The sequence below is a fragment of the Conger conger genome, chromosome 8, assembly GCF_963514075.1.
Source record: "Conger conger chromosome 8, fConCon1.1, whole genome shotgun sequence".
NCBI lineage: Eukaryota > Metazoa > Chordata > Actinopteri > Anguilliformes > Congridae > Conger > Conger conger.
Window position 1 is genome coordinate 53,646,676 of NC_083767.1, and position 16,421 is coordinate 53,663,096.

General features: G+C 51.0%; 1 protein-coding gene across 3 annotated transcripts in view; it reads right to left on the reverse strand.

Annotated features, from left to right (window-relative positions):
* rassf3 (Ras association domain family member 3) overlaps positions 1-16,421 on the reverse strand; it is a 51,960-nt gene that overhangs the window by 3,687 nt on the left and 31,852 nt on the right. For all 3 annotated transcript variants that reach the window (XM_061252944.1, XM_061252945.1, XM_061252946.1), the window contains 3 exons: positions 5,313-5,420; positions 3,911-4,193; positions 77-192 (listed from right to left, as the gene is read on the reverse strand). In XM_061252944.1, the coding sequence (XP_061108928.1) occupies positions 77-192; positions 3,911-4,193; positions 5,313-5,420 (507 nt within the window). The remainder of the gene's footprint in view (positions 1-76; positions 193-3,910; positions 4,194-5,312; positions 5,421-16,421) is intronic.

Here is a 16,421-nt window from a genome sequence, read left to right on the forward strand (position 1 = left end):
TACATATGACAGTATGTCACTTCCTCTGAGGGGTGATATCATTAGGGAGCCTCAGAGGTCAGAGGTCAGCCCTTACCATGACCTCGCCGGTCTGCTGCTCCCTCAGGACGAAGCTCAGGGAGTCTGTGTTGGGCCCCGCCACCAGACGCAGGAACAAGGGGTGTTCCTCTTCGGCCAGTTTACACACGTACACTGTAGGGCCAAACACACACACGGAGGGTTAGAGCTAGAGTTCTCCCTCCATTAGTTTACACACGTACACTGTTAGGACCACACACACACACACACACACACACACACACACACACACACACACACACACACACACACACACACACACACACACACACACACACACACACACACACACACACACACACACACACACACACACAGGGTTAGAGCAACTGTTCTCCCTCCATTAGTTTACACACATATACTGTGAGGGGCAAACACACACTGGGTTCTTCCACTGTGTCACAAGACCCATGCTCTGTAAGGCTAAAGAAACACACAGAAACATACACACTCAGGTGAGGAAAACCCCATTAACAAGACTGGAGCCCAGGCGTAATACCATGCTCACATTCTACTAGTGCTATACAACACCGGACTATTACCTTAATCTTCTGTTTAACCAAATTGTTGGTTTAGAACTTCACCATGAAAAAATATCCCAAAATATACTCCTCTGAAGACCAAGACTTTGACAGCCACTCCCTGACTCCTCAACACCAGGACATGCAGTTCCAGGAAACTAGATCAGACGATCCAGACGAAACTAGTTGATCATTCACGAAAGCTAAACAACTGCATGTGCAGTAAGATAACGCAATTCACGAGAATAGTATTTCCATACAGCAGGCCAGTTAAAGGCTTTCCCCCAGCCCAGCTGAGAGGACGGTTGTTATGAACTCCCCACGGTGCAGCCGGAAGTTTCCGGAACCACCCGCCCTCCAGCCGTGGCCCTGCCCCACGCGGTCCCACAGTCACAGTGCACCAGGACACACAGCTGTGAGGAGGAGGAGGAGGAGGAACGAGAGCATTTCTCACAGCCTCTACTCCAGGAGGTTAACCCCATCCACTGGGTTTCTACCTCAATGTGTCTATAGGGCTGGCCGCAGGCAGCTCGTATTTTCTGTCATTTACCCCACGAAAACAGCCCCGTCTAGACAGCCTGTCTGAAGCAGGGGGCTCAGTCCCCCCTCTGTTTAATGAAGAGCAAGGCGCGCCAAGGCGCACAGCAGCACTGTCTGGGAGACAGGGGCACACTACGAGGGTGTCGGAAACTCTTAACACACACTCTTGCACTCTACACACACTCAAACACAGTCATAGCCCTTAATTTGGGAGGCTGGGTGAGGTTATTAACACAAAAGGCTGTAATCTCAGTCTGGGCAATACCGCGCAACTACCTATATACTGTTGCACCCCTCTATACAATGAGGAGAGCTCCTCTGCTCTAACCAATCAGGATATTACCACAGCTCTCCCAAATCAGGAGAGCTCCTCCGCATTGACCAATCAGGAGAGCTACTCTGATCTGCCCAATCAGGAGAGCTCCTTTAGGCTCAATAGAAAAGACAAAGAAATGAACCTTTCCCACAATTATTGACTAAAGTACTCTTGACAGTCTAAATAACAGTGCATTTCAGGACAACACAAAAGCAGGTACTTGAAGGATTGCACTGGGGTTGAGCACTTTTCCATGTGCGCGGTTGGGAATTGCATGGAATGCTTGACATAAGCGTTCCAGGAATCAGTGATTAGCCTTGCAGAGATGACAGCCAGCACAATCCTCAACGATTGCTCACCGAACAACCTAACAACCACCAAAGCACAAGAATGAGCCCATTACTGACAGCATTTCAGGACAGACCATGCCAGCGTCACTGCAACGCAGACCGACAAATATGAAGAGCCCTTCTACCCAAGCCGTTTCCCAGGTTTGCCTCAACAATGGTCTCTCGTGCACAACTAGCTTTTCTGTGTCTGTATTTTTTTCATTATCTTAAGTCACCCTTATCTAGAGTGACCCAACACTGGTAATATCTTTTCAAACTAACCACTAACACAGCTGCTTATTCCGTAGAGTAATTCAGGTTAAGTAACTTGCATGGAGGAACAACAGCATAGCCCCGCCTCGGATTTGAACCGCCATCCTCCGGTTCCCTAACCCCTACACAGATGGTATTATTAATAACTGCATGTATAAACATCACTGGCACACAATCAATCTACCCAACTTGAGTGGTTAAATTTAAATAGTCGCAAAATTCAAGCATTAAAATTATTTTGGGATTCCTGCTCATTTCAGCCAAACCCACCACAAAAACTTGGGAGTACAGTGCCAGAAGCAAATGTTTTGGCTGGCATTTCACAGGAAATACACAACATTACCCCCTAATCCACCAGGTGGCACAAGGAGTACATGAGCACACCTATATGAGCTGTCCTCCACGCACGGCTGCCTGTCTTCAGAGCTGCTTGGAGCGCTCTTACGCGCAGCGGAGGTATTTTTACAGTATGAATGCTGCGGTCCTGACGTCACGGTAGATAAGTGATCGTAATGTAACTCAGGGTGTGAGCAGACGCGGTGGAGCCAGGGCCCGGGCCACGCCCTGCGGTGCGCCCTGCTCCACAGGCTCAGGGGGAGGGCGGGAAACCTGTCGCGGGCGTCCGTCAGCGCGGGCAGCGGGCCGGGGCAGCAGCTGCGGGGAGGTGCCCTGGTGCGGGGAAGTGCCCTGGTGCGGGGCATTCCTGCCCTATCGCTGTATTAATAGCACAGGGCTGCAGGCTGGGAGAGCCAGGAGAGGCCTGTGGCTTTTAGAACCACACAAACGCCCGCAAATACACAAGTATGTACGCACACAAACAGGCAGGCGCAGACAAACACACGCAGACAGAAACATGACCCCATAAGGCAGTTACTGCATACCTGACATGCCTGAAGCATGCAGTCTGCTGTACATCACATCTGGCTGTGAGACAGTGTGGGATTGCATCCCCCTACCAGTGCCTATCAGGACATCCCCCTACCAGTGCCCATCAGGACATCCCCCTACCAGTGCCCATCAGGACATCCCCCTACCAGTGCCTATCAGGACATCCCCCTACCAGTGCCCATCAGGACATCCCCCTACCAGTGCCTATCAGGACATCCCCCTACCAGTGCCTATCAGGACATCCCCCTACCAGTGCCTATCAGGACATCCCCCTACCAGTGCCTATCGGGACATCCCCCTACCAGTGCCTATCAGGACATCCCCCTACCAGTGCCTATCAGGACATCCCCCTACCAGTGCCTATCAAGACATCCCCCTACCAGTGCCTATCAGGACATCCCCCTACCAGTGCCTATCAGGACATCCTCCTACCAGTGCCTATCAGGACATCCCCCTACCAGTGCCTATCAGGACATCCCCCTACCAGTGCCTATCAAGACATCCCCCTACCAGTGCCTATCAGGACATCCTCCTACCAGTGCCTATCAGGACATCCCCCTACCAGTGCCTATCAAGACATCCCCCTACCAGTGCCTATCAGGACATCCCCCTACCAGTGCCTATCAGGACATCCCCCTACCAGTGCCTATCAGGACATCCTCCTACCAGTGCCTATCAGGACATCCCCCTACCAGTGCCTATCAGGACATCCCCCTACCAGTGCCTATCAAGACATCCCCCTACCAGTGCCTATCAGGACATCCTCCTACCAGTGCCTATCAGGACATCCCCCTACCAGTGCCTATCAAGACATCCCCCTACCAGTGCCTATCAGGATAGCTCTACTCCATTATATGCACTGACCATCTCCCTGAGCACAGAGCTTCACTCCGAATAGCGCACGAGCCTCCGGACCTGAACAGACGCGCAGAGAAGCGCTGGCCTCCTCCCCTATCCCGGCTCACCTTGCTCCTCTCGGCGGTAGCGCTTGAACAGGGCGAACTTGGCGGGGTTGTCGGCCACGGTGAACTTCTGCAGCAGGGCCTCGATGACCTGGCGCACCGTGTTGGAGCTGCTGATGTGCAGGGTGTTGACGGTGCCGCGGGGCATGTAGAAGGCCTCCTCACCGCCGTTGTTGTTGATTGGGTGCATCCTGGTGGGCCCGCCCCCGCCCCCGCCCCGCACCGTGATTGGCCGCAGCAGCTCCAGCTGGACCTTGATGAAGCCCGTGTAGAGGCCACTGGGGTTCTGTGAGAGGGAGAGAGAGAAAGAGAGAGAAAAGGAAAGAGGAAAAGAGAGGGAGAGAGAAAGAGAGAGGGAGAGAGAGAAAGAGGGAAAGAGAAAGGGAGAGAAGGAGAGAGAGCCTTTAGTTCGGTCACAGCCTTCACCTCGTTCGCAAAGGCACAAAATGGCGAGTGCGCCTTTCTTGGGAGGGGCTCGTCGCGAAATGGATCCCAGATTTGAAAGGCCACATCACTACAGAGTGTGACCGAGAGCAACAGTCACTAAGACTGCATGCGGTGACTGCACCAGGGCTGGAAACCAGTGCTTGTGAAATAGCTGATGTTTCACTCGAACCAATGCTGGCTTTGTGCTTCATCAGCAACAACACAATTTGGTGCAACTCAACACAAGCACACCATAGCATGCCTTTCCTTCAAAGGACAGAGGGAAGGATGTCAAATATTTAAAAGTTGTAAAAAAGCAAAAGCGGTCAAAGGGATTATGTAACATTGATGTATGCCAGCAACAAATAGGTTCCTGTCATTCCTGTTCCTAATCCAATCCAGAGAAGGCTTTTCTTGTTCAATCACCACAGGCAGAACACAGAGCCAAGCTCCAGAGTCAGTACCGGGCTGCAGATTTCAGACAGCGTGGCAGTTGGACAGTCTATTTAAGAAGCCATCTTGAGGGGAGAAATGCAGAACCTTTGGACATCATATCTGTATAATTTTCAGTGATGTTAGCATTAATTTGTTCTCATTCACAAGCAGAAAATGAAAGGGGGATTAATTTATGAATTTCAGTTATGAGACCGATCTTTACAGTCTTCTACACAGAGAACCTGCCAACATGCCACATCGCTGAAACAAAGTCCAGAAGGTTCTACACTTCTCTCTCAATGTAGCTCCAGCAAAGGTACATAAAACTCCCATAGGCACAACACAGACATTCACACACAAAACGGAACATGCATGGATGGCTGATTTCTACGGAACAGCAGCATCCATCTGAGGTGTGTGTGTGTGTGTGTGTGTGTGTGTGTGTCTGTGCGCGTCTGTGCTCGTTTTCACCCCAACAAATTCCTCTGGCTTCGACGAGGAAGTCATCCGTGTGCCCTCACAACCCAGGAAGACGGTAGCTCACCAGGGTCATTTTCAGGTGGTCCCTGACGGCCGAGTTGTACAGCTCCACCTTGTGGCTGATCTCCTCCCGGCTGAGGTGAGTGCGGAGCTCCCTCTCTTTCTCCACATCCTGCAGACAAACGGGAAAGACACAAACATGGCCTAATTAGGCGTGCTTTTCTAACAGGGAGAGAGGGGGTGAAAGGGGGAGATCAGCTGATGTAATGAGCAACACGGCCCACTCAAAGATGCAAGGTCATCCCTACGAGCTTTCCCGGGCATCAGGCCCTGAAGGAGACGATCACTCCTCCTATGAAAAGGGCTTTCCCGCAGCTCACATCAGCCTACAGCAGGCCTGAGGCCACAAGGCAGACGAGTCAGGAGACGAAACATCCGTCACTGCTACACATGACAGGCAACCCACGCACACACAAACCGCATAAAGTATTCGACAAGATACCATGAGCCAATAGCAGAGCTGACAGTCAGTCTGACAAAGCTCTTCCTGCAAAGTCACCCAGCCCACAAACTCCACCAGTTCTGCTTTCCACTGAACCGGCTCACTGCAGAGAACTGACACACTGCTTCTATTCCAGGGCCCTGTGCACACACCCTGTGGTATACACTGCTCCATCCCCACAGAGCAGCAGGACAGATTCCCACAGCACATCACATCCCACCCACACCAACCCTCCACATAGGGACAAATAGAGGCAAGAGCAAGTGTATGTGTATGTGTGCACGCACAGACAGAGACAGACAGACAGAGACAGACAGACAGAGACAGACAGAGACAGACAGACACACAGGTTCTCCCAGGCAAACACAGTGTTCCAGCTGGCCCACACGGCCCTATCTGGGGGGGATGAGGAGCAGGCCTAGATTCCTTAATGCTCCTAAAGAAGGGGCCAGCGAGCAGCCCTTGGACCGTGCAGTGAGCTCATGCTCACAAGAGCGCTGCAGCTCCCCTTATAAGGGTCTGCCTGGTCCTGGCTGAGATGCCAGCACACGGACAGGCAAACATTCCCCGCGCGCAGAGAGAGCAGCCTGGTTATAATAACAGCCTCAGCGGGGCAGGGCGGCCGCTCCGCACAGGGGAGAACAGCTGAGAGACGTGCGAGGGATGAACGTCTCTCTGAGGACTGCGAAGAGTGCGAAGAGCAGCACTGGTCACGTCCTTTACACCCATTTACAGATGCATCTCAGGCCCGCTTGTGTCGTGGAACAAACAGGATGCGTCAACAGAACGGGCCCCTGGGGCGGGGGCTGCCGGCGAATGGCAGTTCTCAAGGCCGATGAGGTCATAGGGACAGAGCCACTGTTAAAGGGAGCGCGTGCTTTCCGACGATTTCTTAACTTGCCGATTCCTCCCTTCTGGTTTGTGCGGCGACTGGTGGGGGAGGTTTCATATCTGGCCAAAACTCACGCTCACCGAGTGTGAAGGCCACACTGTTAATCGCTGAGGGCCAGTGTCTCACACCTGTTAAGTCCTCATTTCTTTCCCAAGGATTTGGTGTGGTGAGTGGGAGGGGGGGAGGGCTTGCTGCAGTGGCAGGTGCAGTCCTCCCCGCCCGAAAAGATCAGCTGACCTCGGTCTGACCTCTGGGCTCAGTGGCCCTGGTGACTTAATGGATTAAAGCTGGACAGGTGCTATTCAGGAGACGAGCGAGAGGTCTTACTGAGACAACTGCACTGCAAGCACCCTAACGGGGAAAGTACTCTAATCACTAACACACCAGGGAAAGTCCAATTCCCTTAACTACCCAATAGGCAACGTGTGTACCTGTTTTCCAAAAGATGTAACTGGTAAGCACTGACTATCTGTCCCAGAGGGCGATGGGACGGTGTAGGGTAATACATTTAGGGACTGTCTGGTGCAACCTCCGCAGCAGCAAAGGCTTTGCCAACCGAAATACAGGACTGTGTTGGTTTGGTCCGCAGCGATTGTAATAAGTTTAGTAGGTCTTTCAGTCCTGATTTTGACAGATTTTTGAGTTGTGAACCGAGAAACCTGGGGGTATGAAACCCATCCATGAATGAAGAACCTCAACCCCAAACACAGTTTAACTGTTCCAGGGAATGAGTCACACTAGAGCTTTTCCAACACAGCACTGCTAATGAGACCACAGTGCATTTCTGCAGCCTGCCAGGATAAGGATACCACCACCACACACTGCAAAATTATCAGATCAGAGAAGGGGGCAGGAAGACCCAGGGTGGTTAAGACAGGGTAGGGGCAACAGATGAACAAAGTGGCTTACAGTGAGCACCCAGGGGATTATGGGGCAGTTTTGGTCATCCTATAATCCCTACTCAGGGTTCATCTTCCGAAAAATCTGGTCACTCCTCCCGTAACCTTCTATTTAGATGTAGCACTACAGCAGTTGCAGCAGCACAGTCTTAAATCTTAATCTTGGTGGTACCCGTGTGACAGAGGAGGACTGCCTTCGGACCACAACCCATTTAGTGCCTTAGCTACCACAACAACAACAACAGGTCTGTCACAGTCACTGAGGCCTTGTCTGGTATCCTACTGTGTGGACTATGGACTGGGGCCAGCCCATTGTCTTGGTGATTTACAGCAAACCAGCTCAGGAATCGCCCCTGTAGTTTCACCCACCCCCTCACAAGGCTGTCTCCGAATCTGCTTGCACTGTTTGACACACACTATTGGTGGCAACTTTCGGTCTTCATGTACATTGCCCAAAACAGCAACTGTACAGTATGGTTAGGTTTGCGAGCAGTTCAGTCAGAAAGGGGAAACCGAAAATACTGCAGAGGAACTGGTCCCCCCCGACCCCCGCCCCCCCCAGCAGACAGGCTGCTAGAGCTGAATCTCATCAACACTTTAAACAGCTTCACAGGATTACAGCCTTTTCTCTACTTAATTTTCAAACGACGATAAACTAGATCAAACGATTGCCGGGAAGTCCCCATTCGCCTTTCATTAGAAGAACTCCCCCGCCCCAGCTCCCCTACCATGCCTACAGAGCCATTCCAGGTAACCCCCTAAAAACCCAGGGACCCTACAACCCCAGGAGACCCATCCTCCCCCTCAGAAATGCAGAGGCGGCTGTTTTTGCGCAGGGAGTTTGGCTCTGCTCCGCTCAGTCGTGAGTATATGGGTCAGCCCGGTGGAGCAATGGAGGGGTGAATGGGGCTCTGTTGGCTCCTACCCTGGAGGAGAGCAGCAGGAGCGGCCGGCCCTCACGTGGGTCCCATCACGTCTGGGGGTGGAGGTGCAGCTCCAGGGCACTCTCTCTCTCTCAGAGCGTCTCCGCAATTAGCTCTGCTGTCAGGCTGCTACACATCCTACCATGACAAATACAGCCATCTACAGTTGCTCTTAAAACACTTCCTTCCATAGGAGAGCGTCTGAAAATGCATCCCTCATTTTAAATGATTTACGCCCCTGGCGCACTCAAACACAGAGCTACTTACATTTGACATATTGCCCTTTCATACGCTGCCTCTTTGCTGAAGCAATTATGGTTTAAGCACTTTTGAATCCCACAAGGGATCAGAACCCACTGTGGTCCAACAACAGCAATAGCCCATCTTCCACGGTCCTCGTTAAGATCTAAACCCTCCAGTCCAGAGCACGCTCTGCGCTACAGCACAGTGATAGTAGCGTCGTCCCCTGCAGTCTGCAGCTGAACAGGACAGGCAGGTGCGGAGAGGAGAGGGTTAAGACGGAGGCCACTCTTGCCAGGCGTGACAAAGGCAACACAAACACGGCCGATGAGGTAATGCACCACAAAAAAGCACAGCTCCTCCCCCTCGGTTGGGGAGTGTGTGGGGGGTGCTGGCTTCAGCGCTGGGCTTGGAGACGGATCAGAAAGCCAGAGAAGGGATTCAGGCCGCCGCCCCCGCCGCACGGTACGCGGCTCTGCGCCACCTGTCCGAGCGGGTCCTCCAAGGCTAACGCTAGCGGGCGTGGCTAACGGACGCACCGTAACCTTGACTAGCACAGCGTCAGGCTATCGTTTTCACACACTGCGTGTCTGCTGGGCCCAGCAAAGCAAGGTCAGGCAGCAGGGAGGGCGAGCGAGAGAGATAAGGGCTGTGGGTTTGCTGTGTACAGCGAGGAACCGCAGACACTGAGCCTTACGCAATGCCGAGTCCCTATCTGAAGGTAGGCTTTAGTTAAACTCAGTTAAGCTCTGCGGCCCACGCAGCTTTTAATGGACGGCAGTGCTGGCACAGTTACAATTGGGTCCTCTCCCATTGGCTTACGGGATAACAGGGGTAGGGCTTCCATTTTCGGTCAGGAAGACGGAGGGTTAGGGCTGCCAGTCAGGTAAAACAGGAACCTGCACTGTTGTCGGTCAGAACAGAGTTGCCGTTGTGCCTTTAAGGCAGGTGTACCACGTTGCTTTGTCAGTGACTTTTTAGAGTTACTCAGGGCATTAAGAGTTTAAGAGTTATGTCACTGGTCAGGCGGAGTGGAGTGTGTGTGTTGTAAGGTAAAGAGGGTATTAATACTGCGTTCTTGGCCTGGGATTGTTAGCATAGCTCAGTAATGTAGAGTGGGGGCAGACTGCGTTGTTTGTTAAAAATGGAATTTGTGTGGTGTTGCCAGGGAGATGGGGCGGGGTTTTTGCGTTGCTTTGTTAGCGAGCTCGTCTGACAGAGAGCGATAAGAGCAGCCCCCTCCCACTCCCCTTCACCCTCACCAGAAAGCCTGCTGCTCGCCAAAGCTCTGCCAGATGGGGGCAGTCAAAACACTGCAAAATTAACCTACGCTCGATGTTGCCAGTCCTATACAGAACCAGGCTGTGGTGGCCAGGGTAAGCGGGAGGCTGGTCTGGATCGACCCACCTCCAGCCCCCCTCCCTCTTGATCACAGTGCACACACAGGAAGCCCCCTGTGACCACACCTTTCCTCCATCGCTGACATTCCTCCGCTAATTTCACTTCATATTGGGTCAAGTCTCCTTCACTGACTTGCATGCGTTTGCCTGACAGAAGCAGCACTCAAGGTGACACAGCCCGCCGAGAGTGCTACAGAGCTCCATTACAGTACTGAGAAACCCCAAACAGTGACATCGGTCTGTCGGGTTCCCAAGAGGAAGAGTTTACTTCCCGTGCAGCAATGGTCTGGGGACAGAAACCCATCTTCTAGGCTTCCTGTGACGGACATTAAACAGAACCAAAACTCACAGACGGCAGGTCTCAGTACTCCATTTGTACAGACGAATGGTCACAAAGTCACGCCCGGTCAAGCAGACACACACACGTCCTGCGGTGTTGTGAAAAGGCCTTCAGCAGAGGAGCAGGGGTTGATGGGAAACGGGCCTGTGAGGAACGCAGGTGGTACGGCTCTCGTGTTTAGAGACGCTCAGGTCCCAGCCGTGCCAGGTTTGCGGATTGGGTGAGGGTGCTTTGCCCCAGCCTGCCCCAGCTGTAGAGGGACCTGCATCAGCACTTCCCCCCCCCCCCCTGTGTTTACAGTCTCCACCTCCGCCCCGTTCAGCAGCAGATCTGTGGGAACAGTCAGCACTTTGTGGAGGCCTTGCTTTCCTGCTGCCCCCTTTTCCCTCTGCGCGACTGAGGGTGTTATTCACAGACCGTTAAATTCCCTCTGACAATGGTCGACGGCTTTTACGACATTTACCTGAGGACCTTCCCCGCCCTACTCCCTCCTAAACCTTCCTTCCTGTAATAATCTACAGTGGGCGGAGGATGTCAAGAGAAGGTTCTGGAAGAGAGCCATTCTGGGCCCCAGGCCCAAGGCAGACCCATAGCTCTTCGAAAAGGGAGAGGTAAAACAACGCTGACGCTGTGGAGTTATATTTATCCAACCTGCATTCATCTTCAGACATCACGGCCCTATCAGTCACATCTCCTGCTATCGCCATCTCCCAGGCCGATACTGTAAAACTGAATCTGTACCTCTGTCTGGCTCTCATTGTGGTTACACAGTGGTGTTTCAACATAGTCCAAACACCAGAGCCTCCACAGAGCAACATGGTGCTTTTTCTAGAAAAATCTGTGTCTTCTCACAAGGCCTGAGATGTGACTTAGTCCTTTGGTCTAATTCTAACCACATCAGATCCTCAAATGGACAGATGATATGGAACCAAAGTTTCCAAATTCAAGATTAATTAAATGACTGCAATAAAACAAACAGAAACCAAGCAGATTTGAGGCTTTACAAATTGCTATTCGTAGCGTGTCATAAGACGAGTAACAGGTTTGGTTTCCTTATTGCAGGGTACATATGTTATTACATCACTTTACAGTGTCAACAGGTTGTTACACCCTGCAGAGCTCAGCATTTAACCCTGCCCTGGAAGTCTTAACACTTGGACATTTCGTAACCTTGTTTATGTCTCAGAACATAAAAAAAAAGAAAAAAGAAAAGAAAAGACAAAAGGGGAAGGCCGTGTATCGCAGGGGACTGGGTGGGGCGGGGGGGGCCTCGCTGCGAAATGTTAACTTAACTTTCTGCCCGGGTTGCGCCGTGAAGTGAAAATCTCAAGGAAATGCGAGTCTTTTGAACAATTCAAGCGGCAGGCCTTCCCCGAACCCCCCTCTCGGAGGGCAGGGCGGATAACAATGCACACACTTCCTCACGACAGGCTTTATTGGCACTGAGGGAGAACCTGGATGCACGGGTTCCTGCCCACATGAAAGGTATGCCGGCTCCTCCTCCTCCCGTTGGATGTGGTTCTGTCCGTGGGGCCCGCGGCAGAGGTTCACAGGACCGCGGGTAACCGCGGTGTTTAACGCTGTGAGGAGCGTTGCCCGACAACTGGTGTGTCGGGCACAAGGAGGAAGTATTTTGACCGGTGCCCGTTAACCACAAAACTGAGGGTGCTCTTCCTGCACCTGCCAGTCCAGACACCACAGACAGCAGCCACTCAGCTACAGATGGAAAATAAACAATGCAACCAGTTTCCATCGTTTATTTAATCTTCCCACCTTCCCCACCTAATTGGGAGTAATTACAACAGTGATGGCAAACGCTGAAAAAAATTGACCCATCAATGTTGGGTAAGGTGCTGAGGTGTGATGGAATGCGATTTGCACAGCGAGTCACCCATCTCCCGAACCGAAGGTCAAAGGTCGTCTGGCAGAGTACATTTATAGCGATAGGAAATTAAAAGAAAAAGATGGGAGTTGTGCGGGGTGCTGAGACTGAGTGCTTGGACATATACAGCTGCATTTCTTCTGAAACCTGGGGGCCCTCTGGGACAGCCCCCTTGACGAACCCCACTCCCTCAGACACTCACCCACCACAAATCAGCTGTACGCACTGAACTACAAGCCCAAGCAGAGATTGTACACGTTGTTCTGTCCCGTTTGGGGAAGATTAGTGGTGTCCTGGATGAATTACTCAGCTGATAACAGCTCAAATTTCACCAAGTAAGTGAGAAGTTCACCGTAAAAAAACCTGCCCACGAAGCTAATCGGCAAACAGAAGTCTTGCCTTTGGTTTCACTTAAGCTTGTACTGAAAAACTGAAATTAACAATTAACGCTGTAGTACATTTTGTTGAAGAAAATGCATCTACGGACGTGAGAAACTCACTATGAGAGTGACTGTTACCAGCAGGCCATTGAATGGCCAGTAGGACTGCGACTGGTCATTTCTAACTGAAAGACTGCAGTGCTGAGAGTCTGGGACTCTGGGTACTTTCACGTACCGTACTCTGCTAATTCGTAATGCAGACACTGGTGCTTGCATTAGCAGATTGGTGAACTCAAAGAACAGAAAAACATACTATAACTGCCAATCAGGAAGTCGCTGTCTTGAAGCACACAACCCAGAGCCCTCCAATTATGAACATACAAAACACACAAAAGATTTTTTTTTTTTTTTTCTTGAGTGGTAAATATAGGCACCTAACCGCTATAAACCCTTTAAAAGGTAAAATCCTTCAAGATTTAATCAGCATCTGGACAGACAAAGAACAATATAAATGAACTAAGAAGATAAACTCTGTTCATAATTAACAGGATGAGATCACTCCTATCATCGTTACCCATGACAATAATTAACTCAGAGTGGCCTTTCCTCTCTGTGTAATCAAAACACACCGCACGGGGACATAAGCCTATGTAACAAAAACATTCAAGTGTCAAGTTATGTCTGCTCAAACCTGGTTGAAGATGCCAAGGGCAAATTTGAGTCTGTTTAAATATTTAAAAAAAAAACTTGCATATAGTTTTTTGATGTAGCGACCTTCATTTGCAATTGTCATTTTCCATTCAAAGCAAATTCATTCGTTTCAGAATTACTGCTTTAGGTCTTCCTGTGTCATTGTGAAATGTAGTCCAATCCGATACAAGTTTTGCTGTACAGTAACTTAACCCCGTCACATATTCACGACTAGTACTCTGTACGGTATATGACTAGCCGCAAGGTCTTTGTTGGACATCTGAAGCGACTTCAAACAATCATCTGTATGATTCACTGGTGAGGTCACTGCGAAGGGGCTCTGGAGAGGGAGCGCGGGCGAGCACAAACTGAATCAGTTTCGTCCCGTTCTGGCCCGTCCTGGCCTGTCCTGGCCTGTCCTGGCCTGTCCTGGCCTGTGGAAACTCGACCCCCCTCACTTGACAGCACCATTGTGTTCCAGGGCCCCATCCACATAGCTATCCTCAGCCCTCAGGTGCCCCAGGTTAAGGTCAGGCCCATTCACTCAACACTAAACCAAGGCACAGAGCAGCGTGACTGGGACAGCTCGCATCACACTCCCGAGGGGAACCGAATCGGCCGAGATGTTTGCTCCTCACTCCTGCCTCAGGACCGGGTAGAAACCATGACTCACTAAATTCCTCTTAGTTTTTTCTGCTTTTGAATCCTTCCCACAATGGAGATTTTGACGGCATGAGTGAGATTAGGAGCCTACGGCCACAGCTTTCTCACCATTGTGCTGTTGGCTCAGGAACGCAAAGCCCTGCCAAAGCCCGGCTCCATCCACTGAACACCAGGAAGTGATAGGGCTCGATGAAGACTTCAGAGTCAAAGACCCCTTCCTGTTTGTGCATTATCTCCACTCATCACACCAAGCGGGCCTATGGGCTTATGCAGCATTCAGCAAACAGCGTTCAGCCAGGCGGTGAAAACATCGTCCTGTGAGACGGGCGTTCTGACTGCTGGGTGGGCGAGCGGTAAGCATCCCTCCCTCCTACACACTGCGTGCGTTAAGGCTCTCTACCTCCCGGGGCGTGAGGTGCAGGTGCGGGAGCCGGAGGTACGTCTGCTCCTCTGCTCCCCTGACTGCGAGCCCTGGCAGACGGCTCGGGCTCCTGCTCTGTGAGGTGGGCTGTGGTCTGCTGCTCTTTCAGTCCGGCTGCTTTCATCCGCCCAAACTTTCCCTGCCTCCTCTCATTCCTTCCCCCTCGCAGACATCAAAGGCCCACAGGTTGCGGTCGTTCCCCAAATCATTATAATCTTGGGGGGGGAAGAGGGTGGGGGGGGGGGGGGGGGGTTGTTGTTCTTAACGGCAACCATATGAAGCGTGCGGTCATCTCAGGGCCACGCATCGTTAACCGGCCAGCGGGCTGACCGGGCCCTGACCATGGGCCGTGACCGCGACGGAGGTGTGGGAGGCACACCGCTCCCGTGGTCCCACGACCATCAGCGCCGAAGTTTTAACCATTAAGAGGGCGAGGAAAGCAGAGGTCAGATTCCTCCCGGTAATCACAGATGGCCGCTGGTGCTGTTCACATGCGGGGAAGGTAGGCTGCTCTTCCACATCCCTGTCCCAGAGCGTGGTAAGCATTTAAGCACAGTTTTAAATGCTTCCAGTGCTGCAGTTTCACGGTGACCCAACCCACCCAGGGAGGTGAGCGGACAGGCAGCAGTGAGCCACCAGTCTACCTGGCTCCTTTCTCTGCAGGATCTCACACATGCACCATCTTGTATTAACATTTCTCCATCAGTGCAAATAGCCACTGCATGCCAATTCATTGCAGTGCTGCTTCTTAAATGAAGCTTTGTGTCAAGCTCAGCTGCAATTCATTTTCACTCTGTTCTGAACGTTGAAGTTCACTTTAATAGCCTTCATAAACATTATTCTTGTAAATGCTGTGTAAAAACAATGCAGCACTATTATACTATTCCAGTGGTTCAGCTTCATTACATTTTAATGAGTCAGGAAAAGAGTTTTGAGCTTTGAGAAAATGCCCAATGCAAAGTGCTGTTTGACAAATGGCCCCCAAAAATATAAAGATTGAACGATTCCTTGAACTCATTTTATTTCATGTATTCAGCTGCAACTTGCTCCGAATACATCTGCTCACACTCTTGAACGGAAGAACCACCCATAACATCGAAGAAAAAGACATACGGGCCTAAAGCCTGCAAAAAAAAGACACAGGCCTAATGCCTGCAGTTCATCACACCCTAAACTGACGGGGATTAAAATAACTACCAAAATGAGGCCCTCTGCTACAGCTGGAAAGCAGTGGGCGTGCACTCCACCTGGCCCAACCTCCGTGCGCAGAGAACAGGCACACAGGTGGGCGGAGGGGCTGAGGGACCGTACCGGAAAAACAATCGACAACTCCACTCTGACAGCCGCCGCGTTCTCAGGCCGTGGAGAACAAACAGCTCATCTGCTCCATGACGCAAACGCCCCCAGGACAGGTAATCACCTTATCTGCTTTCCCAATGGTCATGACAGATTGGCAGAAAGCCATAGCAGAGGTCTACGGCAGGAACGATCGAACGCAATTTGATCTGGAACACCTGCTTCTTGGTGTTTGGTACCTCTTTATCTTTACTTTATGATAATTTTTTGCATAAAATGGCCATTATTTCGCAATAATAGCAGAGCGTCCATGGATGGAACTATAGAAAAACAGCAATTAGCTGAAGAATGTTTTTATTTTTTAAAAATTATTTCACCTTTATTTAACCTGGTTAAAAGCCAATAGTTGCATTATTAGCAAGGGAATTGTTTGTGAAGTTGTGTAATAGTTGTAGAGAGTGACAGTTCCTCAAGGTAGTGAATGAACAGTTTACAACACAAACACACCTCTGACCATGCACTGGATATCAGTATATTGGCCTGAATTGTGAAAACACAAAAACAACAAAGAACACTCTTTGGGGCATATAATGCACTACCGCATTTAGAAGGAGGATGGAAACTAACTCATATTGCAGCACAACA